Raw genomic sequence first — 18736 nt, forward strand, 5'->3', positions numbered from 1 at the left:
GAGGCCATTAAAAGCTAGCATATGTCCCAGCTCCTGCTAAAATACAACGTAACGAGACAAGCTAGCACAACATGAATTTTTTGTGCCCTTTTGGACGCTGAAAAATAGAGAAGAAAACTAACACTTAATTTTTAAAAGAAATATTTTTGAGATGAAGTTCTATGATGAGTACTGTTTAGAGAGAAAGTTACGAGTTTCATTGAAGATATACTAATTCGAAGTGTATAAGACGTTTTTGGGAATGCATTAATATCGATTTCACTTTTCCCTCGGAATAAAACAATGAATATTTCTTTCTCAAATTTCTTCCCAACTATTTTAACTCAAGACAAAAGAAAACAATGATAATAAAAGAAAGAAAAGGAAAATGATTGAAGCTGACAATAGATATATGGAAAAGAGCTCCCATGCATGAGATTCTTTCTCCTTATTCATTGAAAACAGTTTCTGTTGGTATTAAGAGAGTTTAACCTATTCCTTATTAAACGTTAAATAATAAATTAAATTATTAATTAATTCACGTTTTATCTTCGATTTAAATTTGTTAGAAAATTGATAATGTAACAAAAGAAACTAAGCATGTTTAGACAATTTGGGATGCCCATATCTAGCTAGGAAACCATTGCTCGTTCATTTAGGTCCTATCTTTGTTAGTGGAATTTTTATAAATTGGATAATATTTTGTTTAATGAAATATTTTAACTATAAAGAGAGATTGCATAAAGTGATTTCCTTCTCGGATGTGGTGGTCTTTTTGGTTTTACACCCACTAATGTAGTAATGATAAATCATCAGCAACTACCGTATTGGTATCATCACTACTTTACGGAGAATACACATCAAGAAATTTTTATTTTAGGGACAAAATTTGAGAAATTTTACACCCATTAAATCTTGGGAAGACAGTAACTAGTGAAGCCTCATTAGTCCTAAAACAAATGGAAGACAAAGTTTTGTTATGGCACATAAAGTTGGGACATGTCAGCCAACAAGGCATACAAGAACTGAAGAAACAAGGCCTATTAAAGGATGAAAAGCTTGGGGAATTACTTTTCGATGAAGATTGCATTCTTGGGAAATCAACAAGGGTCAACTTCAAGACAGCAACTCAAAAAACCAAGCAGATTCACTCAAGTCTATGGGGATCTACAACAGTGAATTCACATAGTGGTGCAAGGTATTTTTTAACCATTATTGATGACTATTCTAGAAAAATATGGCTATACATTCTAAAGAATAAAAGTGATACTTTTGCTAAGTTCAAAGAATATAAAAGTCTAGTAGAAAACCAAGTGGGCAGAAAAGTTAAATGGTTGATGATAGATAATGGATTAGAATACCTATCCAATGAATTTAATGATTTCTGTAAGAAAGAGGGCATGGCCAGGCATAAAACAGTGAGACACACTCCCCAACAAAATGGTTTAGCAGAGAGAATGAATATAACCATTTTGCAGAGGGTGAGGTGCATGCTTGCAGCATCAGGATTACCAAAGTTTTTTTGGGTTGAGGCTGTTGTTACAACAGTACACCTAATTAATAGATGCCCATCTTTAGCCTTGAACTTCAAAACTCCTCAAGAGATGTTGTCTAGAAAACCAACAGGTTATGAACACTTAAGTGTTTTTGGATGTGTAGCATATGCACACTCCAAAACAGACAAGTTGGAACCTCGAGCACTTAAGTGCATATTTGTGGGGTATCCAGAAGGTGTCAAGGGTTATAAACTATGGGTAAATGAACATGGGAGGCAAAGGTGTATTATAAGTAGAAATGTAATCTTTAATGAGGAGCAAATGGCTAACAGAAAAACAATAAGAAATGTCAATCCACTTCTGCTGATATGCACCTTGAGGTGGAGCAATCAAATGGTATACCATGTCATTAGGAAACTCAAGTCAGAAAAGCTGAGGACACAAATTCTGAGGTCAAAACTCAAGGTGGAGAAGACTCCTACAGACTAGCAAGAGACAAAGAAAGGAGAATTATAAGACCTCCACAGAGGTATGGGCAAGTGTAATACTCTGCTCCTTCATTCTTACGTACGTTCCTTCTTTTTGACATACATTCCGTCTTTATGACGGAAGCAAATCCCGTAGGCAGAGATTATGTGATCGTCTGCCCTTCTCACTAGCGACTGTGAGCCTTATTATGCGTACCAAACCTTGGTAGCGTGTCTCTCAAGATATTAGGTGACTTCTAAAGTACGCCCAATGTTTTAAATGTACTGAAAATATTTATAAGGAGTATTTCCAGTATTATTGAACTAAGCTTGATTTTAAATACGACAATTATAATATTCTTGAAGAACTCCAAAAATATTATAATTGTTGGAAATCATTTTAATATTATTATTAAAATGATTTCAGCTATTTAAAATATTATGAGATTTAAATTATGTTGAAAGATTTAATTAATTAAATGGTTTTATCCTCTTAAATATATTAAATAAGACTTCATCATTTATTAATGATGAAGAATATTATTTTATAAACTAAATTTAGTTTAAAATAATATTTATCTTAATTCCTCTAAGTGTTTTTAATTAAGTTAACGTTTACGTATTTTCAAATTAGTATTTTAATCCCCAGTCGTTATATCGTTGCGTAGACCCCAAAACGAAGTTACTGAATTAAATACCTAGACCCCTCTCTCTTTCCCTCACTTTTCCCTAGCCTTGTCTCTCTCCTCCCTCTCTCCCCCGGCGTACGTTGTACGCAACCCCCTCTCCCCGAAGCCTCCATCCCACAGCCCGGCGCCACCGTGCGTCGGAAGACCTCACCGCCAGCACCACCAGCTCCACCTCACTCCGGTGAGTCCTCCCATGCCGGTATCCCTCTCTCACGCTCTCCCTTTCTCCCTTTTGGAAGTGTGAAGCCCGAACAGGCTTGATGGCCACTGTGCCGCCGTGCGCCGTCCTCCGGCGCCACCACCTCCACGGCAGCTTCCTCTGCCACCGGTCATCACCCTCCAGCGAACTCAGCCCCTCCCATGCAGCCACCTTCCCTGTAGCACACAAGCACAAGAGACCCATGCATGAATTCACCGTGCGAGACCTCTAGCGCCGCCGTGCGCGACACCCACGGCCACCAGGCACCACCATGGACCTCCCCTCCCCTTCCCCTTCCTCCTCCATGTGACCCGAGGCTAGTAGCCTGTCTCCACCGCATAGTTTCCTCCCCCTTACACGCACGGGTTTTACACCCTCCACCGCCACCCACGGTGTGTAACCGCCACCTTCAGCCTCCTCAGGCCACCACTAAGCCAAGCCAACCACCCACGGCCCCGATCTGTCACCCATGCACGCACATTCTCTCTCACTCTCTCACGGCTTCTCCTCCACTGTGCGGCCAGATCCACCGCCGTGAGTCACCGCGGCGCCACCTCGACGCCACCACGAGTTCCACCGCAACTCCCTTAGCCGAGCCCTAGGTCCAAACCACCACTTTATGTGGTGGGTAACCACTGCACGTGATGGACAGTCATTGTGCGTGGCTGACCGCCACTGCACATCGCCAGATCTGCCGTGTTATGCTCCTTGCCACCATCACAAGGCCCACATGAGCCCTTCCAAGACCACACCTAACTATCCAAACGCCCAAACAGTCACTGTACGTGGGTTAACCGCCACGTACGACCCTTTCGGCATCATCGACCGTGACGATCAACGAGCAACGCACGGGTTATCCTGTCGATGTCATAACCCTCTGTCCCTCGTTATTATATTAGATATTGATTAGTTGATTAAGTTGTGGATTGTGTTGTTAGTTATTTGTGGAGTTCGCTGTATTGAGATGCCCTGTGTAGTGCGCTGTGAAGTGTTTGGCATATCTATGTAGTGTGGTGATGTGAAGTGCTGTGTATATGAAGTGTTGGGCATATCTGTGTAGTGTGGTAATGTGATGTGCCGTGTATGTGAAATGTTGGGTGTATCTGTGTAGTGCGTTGTGAAGTGTGGAGCGTAGTTGGGAATTGTGCTATGCAGTGTTATAGACTGTGCGTTGTAGTGTGGTTGTGGAGTATGTGCTGTATTGGTGATGTGGCAAGTGGAATGGAAATAGTACACGTTGAGTGTACTCTGTGTATGGCGTAGTGTGAGATAAGGAGAGCATACATAAAATATACCCTCCTAGCGTAATATGGAATGGGAACAGTACACGCTGAGTGTACTTTGTATGTGGCGTAATGTGGGATAAGGAGAGTATATGTAAAATATACCCTCCTGGTTTATTGTAGAAGGGGAAGAGTATACATAAAGTGTACTCTGTGTGACGTAATGTGAAGGGAGTACAAGAGAAGTGTACTCTATGTGGTAAAGTGATGCACCATATGGCGGGTATGCCATCATGGTGATGTGGCGTAACGTGTGTGAAAAGAGTACACGTGGAGTGTACTCTTATGTGGTAGAGTGATGCACCATATGACGGGTATGTCATAGTGGTGATGTGGTGTAGTGTGTATGAAGGGAGTACACTGATCGTGTACTCCATGTGGTAGAGCGATACACCATATGGCGGGTATGCCATAATGGTGATGGGTCATAGTGTGTATGAAGGGAGTACACGAGGAGTGTACTCCATGTGGTAGAGTGATGCACCATATGGCGAGTATGCCATAGTGATGATGTGGCGTAATGCATGTGAATGGAGTACACGTGGAGTGTATTCCATGTGGTTGAGTGATGCACCGTATGGCGTATGCGCCATAGTGGTGATGTGGTGTATGTGAAGGGAGTACACGTGGAGTGTACTCCATATGGTAGAGTGATGCACCATATGGCAGATATGCCATAGTGGTGATGTGACGTAGTGTGTATGAAGGGAGTATACGAGGAGTGTACTCCATGTGGTAGCGTGATACACCATATGGCGAGTATGCCATAGTGGTGATGTGGCGTAGTGCATGTGAATGGGAGTATACGTAGAGTGTACTCCATGTGGTTGAGTGATGCACCGTATGACATATATGCCATGGCGTGTATACACCTAGCCAAGAATCATGTTTATCATGAGAGATCCAAGCATATAGATGTCAGATTATATTTTGTGAGGGACATCATATTTGCTGGAGAGATTAAAGTAGAAAAGATTCCTACTAAAGACAATCCCTTTGACATGATGACAAAATCTCTACCTACAATCAAGTTTAGATACCGTCTAAGCTTGATTCACATGGGAAATTGCTAAAGTACCCATTAGGGGAAATCAACAGGAACAACTAAGAAGGAGAAAGAAATATTGCATGTTCTAAAGGCTTTTCAAGGTGGAGATTTGTTATAAAAGGTGACAACCAATTAAAACTATACACATGTCAAGTGGAGAAAAGGAAGCAGCCAAGACTCAAGTGCTGTGGTGGAGGGCTGCAGTTTCTTATGTTATGCTTGTATACTCTATAAAAGCATTTCACTATGATTCATTTTTTAGGGAGATCATACGATTGATGTAAGTAAAAGGAAATACAAGAGAGCAAAGAAAAAAAACTCGAGAGAGGGAGACATTTTCTCATTGATAGAGGAAGTGATCAGCGAGAGTTATATATTCTTGTAAACAAGCTGTATTGTTAAACTTCATCAATAAACACAGAAGGCTTTTAGCTGTTCCTACCGTAGATGTAGATCAATAGGATCGAACCATGTAAAGATCTTGTGTTCTTTGTGACTTTCTTTATTACTTGTGTTTGATTTGTGAGTTTCTTGGCAAGTCTTGGTAGAACAATTCTGTTCTAGCATCATAAACAAATTGACATAATTGTAACAAATATAAAAATGTTTGATCTCATCTCATTATTGTAATTTTTTTAATTTTTACACAAAATATATTAAACAATTCAAAAATTTCAAATTCTAAAATAATAATATTATTAAAAATACTATTCAAATAATATTTTATTTAACTTTTAACTTTTATATCAATTTATCTCATCTTAATTTACTATTCAAACTGAATTATAGCCCTCTATGAAAAACTAAACATGCTTATCGGTTAAAGTAGCATTTTTATTTTTGAGTAATCCATAAACTCGTAGTACGTGTAATAGGACCTGTTTTTTTGTTAGGTGACTTGGGTCAGGCTACTATGCTGCCCGGTTTTTTTTTTTTTTTTTCACATAATTTTAATATATTTAAAAAATAAAACATAATATATTAATACATTTAAAATCATTTCTTTAATTATTAAATAAAAAAAATGAAAATAAAATTTGGATGGCAAAGAAGTTTTTCCTTTTTTTGCTTTTGTTTTTGGGTACGTTCACATGAGTACGTACGTAGTTAGGATTTTTTTTTATGAGAAATGATACTTGCAGTCGTGAGTGTGCAAATACCGTACAGTTGCTTTAAAAAAAGTAAATAAATATGAGATCTACATGAAAAGAAATTAATTTTTTAACAGTGGACTCTACTCTTTTTTAAAATGACTACATGTCATTTATACATTCTATGACTGTATGTAGTATTATTTTTTTTTATAGTTGTAATTCAATGTCATTAGATGAGGTGGAGATTCCTTTTGGAGACAGGTCATTAGTTGCGCAAGTACCACTTTAGCAAAAGTATAACATCTTTGACCCAATTAAAGTGATATTTTCAGCTTGTACATATGATTATATAATATTGACTAAAATTATAATGTACTTTAATTAATTTAGTTATAGGGTCTAATTTCTTTATGTAACAATATGATTATCATGACAATAATATATTCTATTAATTACACTACTTACTTGATTACTAACGAATTAAATTAGGGTTATTATTTCAGACATAATTACATGAGTACATGAATCTATGGTTATGCAGCAGATATATTTTAATGACTTGATCACCTTGGTAGGGAAAGATGATCTTCACAATCTTGGCATAATTTCTAGGAAATATGGTCCCTTTCTTGGGTCTGATGGGTCAGAGGATTCCGATCAGAGGATTCCGATCCCCACATGCATTAATTATCATCGCTAGCTAGCTAGCTTTCAGATATCCTATATTATAATGAATAATGCATTTATTCAATTTAGGAGATGAAGCTCATCCACTTTTCTAATTTATTTGATAAATTAATTAAAAAAATGTCACAACTTTATACCTCTTTTTCGCATCTGTCTCCCTCTACATAATACTCATCCCTCCATGATCATGTTCTCGGCACACCATTTCTATCAATCAGTATATCCCAAAGAAGATGGGTCAGACAATTGCATATACTCAATTAAAAATAATTGGGTGACAAATATTTTTGCGCACAAAAGAAATTAGGTGGTAAATTTTCTATGATGTTTATGCTATGTGAACTTTAATTTTTACAAATTAATTTGTTTATCGTAGTTTTTCAACATGTTGCTTTAATTTATTAAGAGAGTTCAACCTATTCGTTAATAAACGTTAAATAATAAATTAAATTACTAAATTTACATGTTTTCTTCGGTTTAAATTTGTTAGAAATTGATAAAAAGTGATTGTATGATTGTATTAGCTGTGTATATATATTCATCACGTATGCAATACAATGTGTGACAGTTTTTACAATACACAACTGTGTTCAATACTCTTATAAGGTGGATATTGCAGGGAGACTCGAATCGCTAACGTTGGATCCAGACGGGCAACCTAGCTAGACTGTAATGTCGACTAGAAACCGTCACAAGAGGAGGCGGTCCCTCAGATTTCTTGTGCGGTCGTGATAGAATTTCGTCTGCGGTAGTTGTAGTGATGGTGGCGGTGTCATCGCTTATCAATGAGTATTTCCACTTCAGTGTAGAATTCCAGTGGTTCTTGATCCTGTTGTCCGTACGGCCGTTGAGCAACCTGGCGATGGTGTCCACCTGTTGCCGTACTTGGCGTGGGCCTTAACAATGATCTGGTCCCCCTCTAGGGTGAAGGGCCGGTGCTCCACCTCCGGTGAAAGTTGGTTGCACCAACGAAGCCGGCACGACTTGCCTGACCTCCCCGCGATCGCCTTGCTAATCACAGACCAGCTCCGAGCCCCCTGGCTCTGCACTAGCTTCCGCAACATCTCATCCTCCTCGGGGCTCCATGGGCCCTTGACCCGATCTACGTCTCTCTGTGACGCCTCCATAGCCGTGAAACCTCGATCAATTTATCAAAAACAGAGAGAGAAATTTTTCACTGGGTAGATGAGGTGAGGAGAGAGAAGTCTGGCACCTCTATGGCAACTGGGTTACCGTCTGAATGACTTATTTCAGAATTCTGGGAGTTCTGGGCTGCTTATTGTTGGCCTCATTATATGCTTCAGTTTCAGTTTTCCTTTGCTCAACTCCCAAAGGGTCAAAATATATTCTTCATTCGAGACAGAACAGAGGAACCCCAAGTAGATTGATCATTCCTTTCTTTCCAAGGAAAAAAACTCTATAATTTTGGCACATAGAATTTTATATAGAAAAATACTTTTTTTTTGCATTTATCTTTGACCCAAACTGGATATTTTCTCGTGTGAGGAGTACGAAACATTCATGGATTCCCAATAGAAAATGGAGAAGAAAGCACACTTATGTACTTGTTTGCACCCGAAAGAGAAAGATAACAGATAAAGAAATATTATTGACAAAACGAGTACATTGATGCTGGCACAAAACAAACCTAGACAATTACTAATCTGCAATCTCAAGGATTGTTAATTTTGATCGATAGTACAGCAGAATCTAAGGTAACAACAGAGACCATAAAATGAAGTAAAACAAACACCATCTTAAACCATAACCAAAAACAGAGAGACGAAAAGAAATGTAATGATGGCCATGTGGGTAGGGCAGCATAGATTTAACGACCTTGGTGGGGAAAGATCTTCACGTTCTTCGCATAATTCTCAGCTGGGTTTTTGGGGTGGTGGTTTAGACAGCAAAGATGTGTGGCAATGGATTTGAGTATGGAATCAAGCACCATCTTCTTCACCGATCTTCTCTTTCGAGGAAATATGCTTCCTTTCTTGGGTATGAAACGCGGGCGCCCAAACTCAGCTTCCACCATTTCCTCAGTACCTTTGTTCAGCTCCATTTTCTCTCTAGCTCTATGGAATATGGGAATTGGGATGGCTTTTGCTGAACCTTTTAATGTGGATTTGGGGACGACTACCACACGTAAATCTCCGAAGGAGTCCCTTTTTTCAACATCCAAAACCTATCAACGTCAACAACTTGCATGCCAAAGGACAATAAAGGTTCAGCACTTGTTTGGAGACACAATGCCATAAACCTCGTTAAACCTCCAAGGACTTGTTTGGAGACACAATAAAGAATCGTTCATTATCTTTGATTCATCCACATTGTTTACTACTGTTATATTATCTAATAATGAATAATTATTATATTTTTAAGCCGATGTGTAGAATACATCATTCATGTCACTTATATGATAATATTTTACTTGTAAGATTCAAATTTTAAAATTGATTTTTCAAATCAAATTATATCATGTAAGTATTTTATTAAGTGTAATCTACACACTAACTTGTGAATATATTTTTTCAATAATGAAATGATGAAGTTTAAAAAGAAACTTGTTAAAAATAACATTGATTTGATCTTTATATTTATATAGTCTATTTAAGGATAATAGAATCAAGATATATAATGAATAATTGATTCAATTCTAAGCCTTCAAATTATATAATAAATAATAAAACTCACGTGGAATTAAACGCATGATTTGACACTGTCCACCAATATTGTCAATGTGTCATCGATGTCATGAGTCAAACGCCACGAATGGGGTGTAAGAAAGACGCTATGATTGGCAAATCGAATCGAGCACGCAACCTACCCCTATGAGATAAAAGAACCAACTGATTTCGTGACTCGTACCTTCTCTCTCCAAAACCTAGCGTAAATCAACCAAGTCGTCCATTTCTCAAATGAAAATGCTAGAAATCTTTTCATTTCCTCTTTTTCACACTGCCATAATGCTTGGATCTAACCCTCCTTTTCGCACTAGCCAATTGCTTCTCGCCAGATGGCTTTGTGCCCATGTCTTGCGGTTTTTGTATAGGAAAATGTTACTGCGCCAGTTTGACGCTCAAATGATGGCAGTGGCACTATCAGCGTCATATTAAAACTAAATTTAAATATTAAAATTATTTCATCTCATTTTACTTCATCATTATAATTTTTATAAAATTTTATATGACATAAAATAAATAATTTAATTTTTTTAAATTTTAAAATAATAATACGTCTGATTTTTATTTTTTATTTTCTTGTCATCTCCGGCGCCGTTGCCCAGCTAGATTCTTGTCCACTCAAACCTATTACCATTCATTAGTTTTTGTGCTTTTCTTTTTTATAATTGCGAGATCAGAGGATTCCGATCCCCACATGCATTAATTATCGTCGCTAGCTAGCTAGCTTTCAGATATCCTATATTATAATGAATAATGCATGTATTCGATTTATGAGATGAAGCTCATCTACTTTTCTAATTTATTTGATAAATTAATTAAAAAAAATGTCACAACTTTATGCCTCTTTTTCGCATCTGTCTCCCTCTACATAACACTCATCCCTCCATGATCATGTTCTCGGCACACCATTTCCATCAATCAGTATATCCCAAAGAAGATGGGTCAGACAATTGCATATACTCAATTAAAAATAATTGGGTGACAAATATTTTTGCGCTCAAAAGAAATTAGGTGGGAAATTTTCTATGATGTTTATGCTATGTGAACTTTATTTTCTACAATTTAATTTGTTTATCCTAGTTTTTCTACATGTTCCTTTAATTTATTAAGAGAGTGCAACCTATTCGTTAATAAACGTTAAATAATAAATTAAATTACTAAATTTACGTGTTTTCTTCGGTTTAAATTTGTTAGAAATTGATAATATAGCAAAATAAGCTAAAATAAGCTAACTTGTTATAAGCATGTTTTGACAATTTTGGAAGCCCATATCTAAGAATTAAACACTACTTGCTCGTTTAGTTCGATCGTACTTTGGCCATATCTTATTTTTTTGGATTTGTTTGGTTATTTACTTATTTTAACTTTTTGGATTTGTTTCCTTCTCTTTTTTGTCTTTTCATTCTTCGTGACTTCTGGCTAATTATATTTATATTTCTCTGGTTTTTTATTATAGTTTTTTTTTTTTTTTTCCATTTTAACTGTGGTTCAGAACTTAAATAATATTTTGTACTTTGTTGCACATGGTCGATAAAATTGAAAATTTTAAAAAAAGATAATCATAAAAATTAAAAGAACGACGTCGTGACTAGGAGTGTAAGGTGGCCGGTCCGGACCAGAAAAATCAACCGGACTGACCGGTTCGATCCAGATCGAACCGGATCGAAGAAATGGAGGGTCGGTCTCGGTCCAGAAAGTAGTGTGATTTCGGGGTTCAGTCCGGTCCCGGGGTGGAGATTTATCGGACCGGACCAGACCGGACCGACCGAATTCTTTTTTTTTTAAAATAAATATATTATTTTATATAATAATTGTAAAATAAATTTTGTAGTTTTCATCTAACCTATCCCTAAATATATTATTTTATATAATAATTGTATAATAAATTATGTAATTTTTATCTAACCTATCCCCATTTAGAATATAAAATTTTAAATATGTAATTACAAATTAATATTATATTAATCATATATTATAAATTAACCTATCAATTCATAATTAACTAATGTGTGACCAGTGACCACTGACATCTATGAGACTATGACCTAAGTTGCAACTTTCAAGTAAATATAAAGCATGTATGGATGTATGGAATCATAGATAATTAAATTATTTATGCTTATTAGTTTTTGCTTCATATACAAAATGTAAAAAATTGTAAATAGTTCATTATAATTTATGCATTAACTTAGAAATATCATAAATTATAATATATTAATATACTCTAAGTTAGTAACAAATAACAATTAACATCATCAATATAATTATATAATTATATAATTATAAATTGATAACTAAACTAAATCACTATGTCTATAATACTATAACTATAGTCTATAGTCTATAATTATAAAGAAATCACTATAAGTCTATAAGACTATAAGTTATAACTATATATAGTATTAAATTATTAATATCACTATGACTAATGACTAATGACTATAAGTTTATAATTAATACTAATATATAAGTTGATATAACTATACTAATAGTATAATATTAATACTATTATATAGTCTAATATATTATATAACTATACTAAATCACTATAAGTTTATAACTAATACTAATATATAACTATACTAATAGCATAATATTAACATTATTATATAGACTAATATATTATATAGCTATATTAAATCACTAAGTTTATAACTAATACGAATATATAACTATAGTCTAATATTAAATATAGTTATACCAATATATAAATTTATAACTAATACTAATACTAATCACTATAACTAAATCACTATTTTCTATTAAAAATTTAAATGTATTACAAATATATAAATTATAACTAAATTATAACACAAACCCAATCCTGAAACGGCACCGTTTCCTCTCTTTTCAAACCCTAAAGTCTACGCACAAGCCGCCTCTCTCTCAGTCCCTTGTCTTTGCCTCTCTCTCGTCTCTGTCTCGTCTCGAGTCTTCACGAATCACAGACCAACAACCTGCCTCTCTCAGTCCCTCAACACTCGACTCCCTCGTCTCGCCTCTCTCTCGTCCCTCGTCTCGTCTCTCTCTCAGTCCCTCATCTTGCCTCTCTCTCGTCCCTCGTCTCGCCTCTCTCTCAGTCCCTCGTCTCGTCTCTCTTAGCCCTTCGTCTCGCCTCTCTCTCGTCCCTCGTCTCTTAATCACTAACCCAGCCACCCAAGCAGACCCAGTCACCCACCCAGACCAAGACCCAGACCCAGACACCCACGCAGACCCAGACCCAGACCCAGTCACCCACGCAGCCACGCATAGACCCACGCATTGACTCACTGACTCTCGGGAAATTGGCCTCACAAATTCACAACCACGGTAATGAATCCGAAATCTGGTAGATGGTTTTATTGGGGTTTTTGAATCCGAAATTTATTCATTTAGTGATTGTGTTTGTGAATTGTGAATTGTGAATTGTGGTTGGGTTTGTGTTATTAGGGTTTTGTGAATTGTGATTGCCAATCACTGATTGGGTTTGTGTTATTAATAATTAGGGTTTTATGAGGTTTATAACTTTAAGAAAATGATGGTTGAAGTGTAATGTGGGAGTAATGAGTATTGTAGACTTGTAGTCCACATTTATAACTTTACATAGCTTCAGCCTTCATGTTAAAATATAGGGCACATTTACAATGTTACACAGATAACTGATTCACTAATGCTATATATGTTGTCCAGTTCTAGGTTTTCCCCCTTTTATGAGTACTGTTTTTTCAAATATTGTTAATGTTGATCAATGACTAAACAATAATTTTCAAATATTATTTTTTCAGATTGTGTATTTTTAGGTGAAATATTTTTTGTAAGAACTAAACCCTTAATTATTCTTGATGAGATCGTGTAAGAACTAAACCCTTAATTAGTATTTAATTCCCTTTCTTTCTTTTCGAGATGGACTATATTCCAGAATTGGTTCCACCAGATTCTACTACAAATGATGTAGAGTCAACACATGCTACACATCGGCAAGGCATTCCTCCACTTCCACCCAATGTAAGTGCTAATTGTAATGCCCGTCCTTGTGGTGGGACTTTTTATAAAATATTTTTGTAAAAGGACGATGGGAATTACCGTCCTGTTTAAAACTTTTCACTTGCATACCCAGGGTGCAAGACTCTACGTTTATAGAATAAAAGAGGTTTAGAGCGGAAAACATTAATCTTACGATAAAAGGGTCTCTCGTATGATTAAAATTCATGCCTAGACTTTCGTGCTCTTCCCATGGGCTTTGTTCGTCCTGACGCGTACTTCTCATTCCGTCCTTGTGAGGGGGAGGGACATGCATAAAAACTAAAATGAGTCGAAGACTCGTAAGCATTATTTCATACAGTTAAAATATAACAATGTAGGTTTTCATTCATGCATTCATCATTCATACATACTATACGTGCATGCTTGCGTGTATACGGCGTTCGTTTGAAAACATAGCTGGATGGGATTTTCTTTGAAAATGGGCTTTCATTTCTTTAAAACGTGTCCCCCGTCACTGCCTTCATTTCTTCAAGAGTGCAATGCCTTCATTTCTTAAAGTGCATTCATGCATACGTGCGTACATACATACATACATTCTTTCTTATCACTTTCGTAGGCCAGTACACACTGTTATGCCCAGTGTGTTAGGGTTAGTGGTCTTTCTTTGGACCCAGACTCCGCCCGTGGCCACGGATTGGGAATCCCTTTTCAGTCAAGGGCAGCACTGGGTGCACTACCAGTACTACTTACCCGGCATTGCAATCTACCCATTCATCGGTACCCTTTCCATTCATTCATGTGGCCGTTACGTGTCTTCATACATTTCATTCTTTTCATGTCTTTCTTGCCTTTCGTTCATTCCTTCATGCCAGCTCTAAAGAGCTGGAGCTTTCATTCAGTCATTTCTTTCATTTAACAGTCCATGAGAAAACATCGTTTGGGGCGTAAGCCCGAAAATCGTCTTTCCTTTTTCAGCTCATTTCAGCTCTATACTTCTTTTAACAGTTCGTTCGTGGAAAACGTAATTTAGAAACATACATGGGCTTGAACGTCGGCTTTCGTGGCATCCATAAGCATCACCTTGAATGTCGTCTCTCATGCCGTCCATGAGCATCACCTCATGGCTCACATAAAAGCGGCGTCCGTAGGATCCATAAAAGCGTCAGTTTCATACCTTTCATGCATTTTTGCCGGTTCGTGGATTTTCTTAGAAAATACATACAATAGATACATCGTATAGTCATCCATTCATATGCGTACAATTAATACTTTCGTTGCGTAAAAAGGGGCTGCCAAGGAGGGGCCGTACATACTTATACCTTCGAACACTTCGCATTTTCTTCAGTAAATCGTCTTTCATTTCGTTTCGTAATGCATCGTAAAGGAAAAGCATTTCGTTTTATTTTCTTTATATTTTAGAAAGACTCTAGAAGAGTATGAACGTAATACTTACCTGAACTCCATGTTACTTACATATCATGCAGTCCATTCATGTGCTTGTCAGATGGCAACCTACATGCATACACATAACCTTAACGTCATTCTCTATCTACTGCATAAGTAACTTAAACTATAAATAGAACTACACTTCACTTGGAACACTCTCCATCTATCCTGTGCACTTACGTGCCCTTTACTATGTTAAAACCTTCGAAGACCCCTTACGGTCACCACATCTCCCAACTCAACGTCTTGCCTCGAGTGCTCATTTACTAAGGTGAATTTCACCTTAGGATTAAGACACTAAGATATTCATCTTATCCTCCATATTGAACTCATCTTGATGCATGACTCAGACCAACTAAGTCACGCATCCCAATCCTAGACAATACACCCGTCACTACCTCCAGGCATCCTAGCCCATACTAAATCTTCATTCGCATCCATACAAGGCACACGGCTCTAAGCCACTCTGAGGCTTAAGCACTGTGTAACTGTGTTCAGGACAAATTATCCATTACATAAGGTGAATCCGTCCGGCACATATGTCTAACCAGATTACACATATACCTTAACCCTTTATCACCTAAGATGAACATATAACACGTTGATCACCTGCTTGTGTAAACAAGCACCATACTCCGATACCAACCTTCTTTTAACTCGGCTAGCATGACTCTTCATGCTACCTATCCATTCGACAGTTCATCCCAACACTTAACATGATAAGACTCCGTTCACAACCACACCTTATGTCACATAATATAGCTCAAGACTACTCCCAAGCTACACAGTGACCTTGTCACGTTACCTAACATCTCACTACGTCATTTAGATGCCAACTTCTAACTCATCACGAGTACGATTCCTCAAGTACTCCTGTCACATCGTGACATCTCGTCACGATCCCGCTACGCCATTTCTATACTAATTCCTCACCCATCATAAGCATGACTGTCAATAACCACGTCACTTCGTGACGTTGCCCAATCATGTTTCCGCTGCGTACTCTTACACTTGTTCTGCTACTTCACGTATACTCCTAGCCACAAGTCCATCACGGTTACACTTGTCACCTCAGACTACCGGCTAAGCCATAACTACTTCGGGACATTGTTCCACAGTTCCCGACACTACTCGTCCCGTTCCACGCCCATCAATCACATAATCATCCTTATATCTATGACACGCCACACGGAGTGTCGCTGCCACATGGAGTACACTCCACGTATACTCCCTTCACATACGCCACATCACCACTATGGCATACCCGCCACATGGTGCATCATTTAACCACATAGAATACACTCCTCTTGTACTCCCTTCATACACACTACGCCACATTACCATTATGGCATACCTGCATATGGTACGTCATTCTATCACATGGAGTACACTCCGCGTATATTCCATTCATACGCACTACGCCACATCACCACTATAGCATACACGCCATATGGTGCATCACTTTACCACATGGAGTACACTCATCGTGTACTCCCTTCATACACACTACGTCACGTCACCATTATGGCATATTCGCTATACGGTGCATCACTTCACTACATGGAGTACACTTCTCGTGTACTCCCTTCACACTTGTTATGCCACATCACCATGATGGCGTACCCACCATATGGTGCATCGCTCTACCATATGAAGTACACTCCTCGTGTACTCCATTCATACACACTACACCACATCACCACTATGGCATACCCGCCATATGGTGCATTACTCTACCACATAGAGTACACTTCTCGTGTATTCTCTTCATACACTATGCCACATCACCACTATGGTATACTCGACATACGGTGCATCACTCTACCACTTGGAGTACACTCCACATGTACTCGTCCTGTTCCACAATACGCCAGAAGGGTATATTTTACGTATACTCTCCTTATCTCACTCTATGCCACACACAGAGTACACTCAGTCACTGCCCATTCCACCTGCCACGTCACCAATACATCACATACTTCACAACCACACTATACAGCACAGTCCACAACACTTCACAGCACACTTCTCAACTACGGCCAATACAGCACAGCGCACTACCCAGATAAGCCCAATACATCACATACACGACACTTCACAAAACACCCATCACTTCGCTACACAGCACATCTCTATACTACAAAGTCATTCTCCTAATACTAACAGCACAGTCCACAACCTAGTCCACTAATTAACATCTAACATAATTAAAAGGGATAGAGAGTTATACCATCGACGGAATAACCCGTGCGCTGCCCGTTGATCGTCACGGTTGATGATGTCGGAAAGGACGTACGGGGCAGCTACGCCACGTATGGGGATCGTTTGGGCATTTTGATAGCTAGGTGTGGTCTTGGAAGGGCTCGTGTAGGCCTTGTGATGGTGGCAAGGAGCGTAACACGACGGATCTAGCCATGTACAGTGGCGGTCAGTCACTCGCAGTGACTGTCCATCACGTGCAGTGGTTTCCCACCACATAAAGTGGTGGTTTGAACCTAGGGCTCGGCTAAGGGAGGTGCGGTGGATCTCGTGATGGCGTCGAGGTGGCGCCACGGTGGCGGATCTGGCTGCACAGTGGAGGAGAAGCTGTGGGAGAGTGAGAGAGAGTGTGCGTGCATAGGTGACAGATCGGGGCCGTGGGTGGTTGGGTTGGCTTGGTGGTGGCCTAAGGAGGCTGGAGGTGGCGGTTACACGCCGTGGGTGGCGGTGCATGGTGTAAAACTTGTGCGTGTGAGTGGGAGTAAGCCGTGCAGTGGAGGGAGGCTATAGGCCTCGGGTCACATGGAGGAGGAAGGGGAAGGGAAGGGGAGGTCCATGGTGGTGCCTGGTGGCTGTGGGAGTCGCGCACGGCGACGCTAGAGGTTGCACACGGTGAAGCTGTGCGCGGGTTTCTTCATGCATGTGACGGGGAAGGTGGCTGCATGGGAGGGGCTAAGTTCGTTGGAGGGTGATGCCTGGTGGTAGAGGAAGCTGCCGTGGAGGTGGCGCAAGAGGACGGCGCACGATGGCGCAATGGACATAAAGCCCGTTCGGGCTTTACACTGCCATGAGGGAGAGAGATGGAGCGTGGGAGAGAGGGGCTGCCATGGATGGACTCGCCGGAGGGAGAGGAGATCAACGGTGCCGGCGGTGTGGCCTACAGACGCACGGTGGCGCCAGGCTGTGCAGTAGAAGGATCGGGCGGAAGAGAGGGACGGTTGCGTGCTGTGCAAGCCGAGAGGGAGGGGAGAGAAAGGGGAGGGAAAATTGAGGAAGAAAGAGAGGGTCTGGATTTATAATCCAGTCCCATCGTCTTGGGGTTCTCAAAACGATCTAACGTTGATATATTAAAATACTGATTTGAAAATACGTAAACATTAATTTAATTAAAAACACTTAAAAGAATTAATGTAGAATATTATTTAAACTAACTTTAGTTTATAAAATAATATTATTTATCATTAATAAATGATGAAATCTTATTTAATATATTTGAAATGATAAAACCATTTAATTAATTAAAACTTTCAACATAATTTAAACCCCATAATATTTTAAATAGCTGAAATCATTTTAATAATAATATTAAAATGATTTCCAACAATTATAATATTTTTAGAGCTCTTCAAGAATATTATAATTGTCGTATTTAAAAATCAAGCTTAGTTCAATAACACTGGAAATACTCCTTATAAATATTTTCAGTACATTTAAAACACTGA

The 18736-nt window shown here is 38.6% G+C and overlaps 1 protein-coding gene across 1 annotated transcript; it reads right to left on the reverse strand.

Annotated features, from left to right (window-relative positions):
• Positions 1 to 7575: 7575 nt before the first annotated feature.
• On the reverse strand, positions 7576 to 8077 carry LOC121244797 (transcription factor MYB77-like). Its single transcript, XM_041143003.1, is given in 2 exon segments — positions 7576 to 7811; positions 7814 to 8077. Coding segments are annotated over 2 exon segments (492 nt in total). The 5' UTR covers positions 8070 to 8077.
• Between the last annotated feature and the right edge of the window lie 10659 nt (positions 8078 to 18736).

Source organism: Juglans microcarpa x Juglans regia, chromosome 8S, assembly GCF_004785595.1.
Source record: "Juglans microcarpa x Juglans regia isolate MS1-56 chromosome 8S, Jm3101_v1.0, whole genome shotgun sequence".
Taxonomy (NCBI): domain Eukaryota; kingdom Viridiplantae; phylum Streptophyta; class Magnoliopsida; order Fagales; family Juglandaceae; genus Juglans; species Juglans microcarpa x Juglans regia.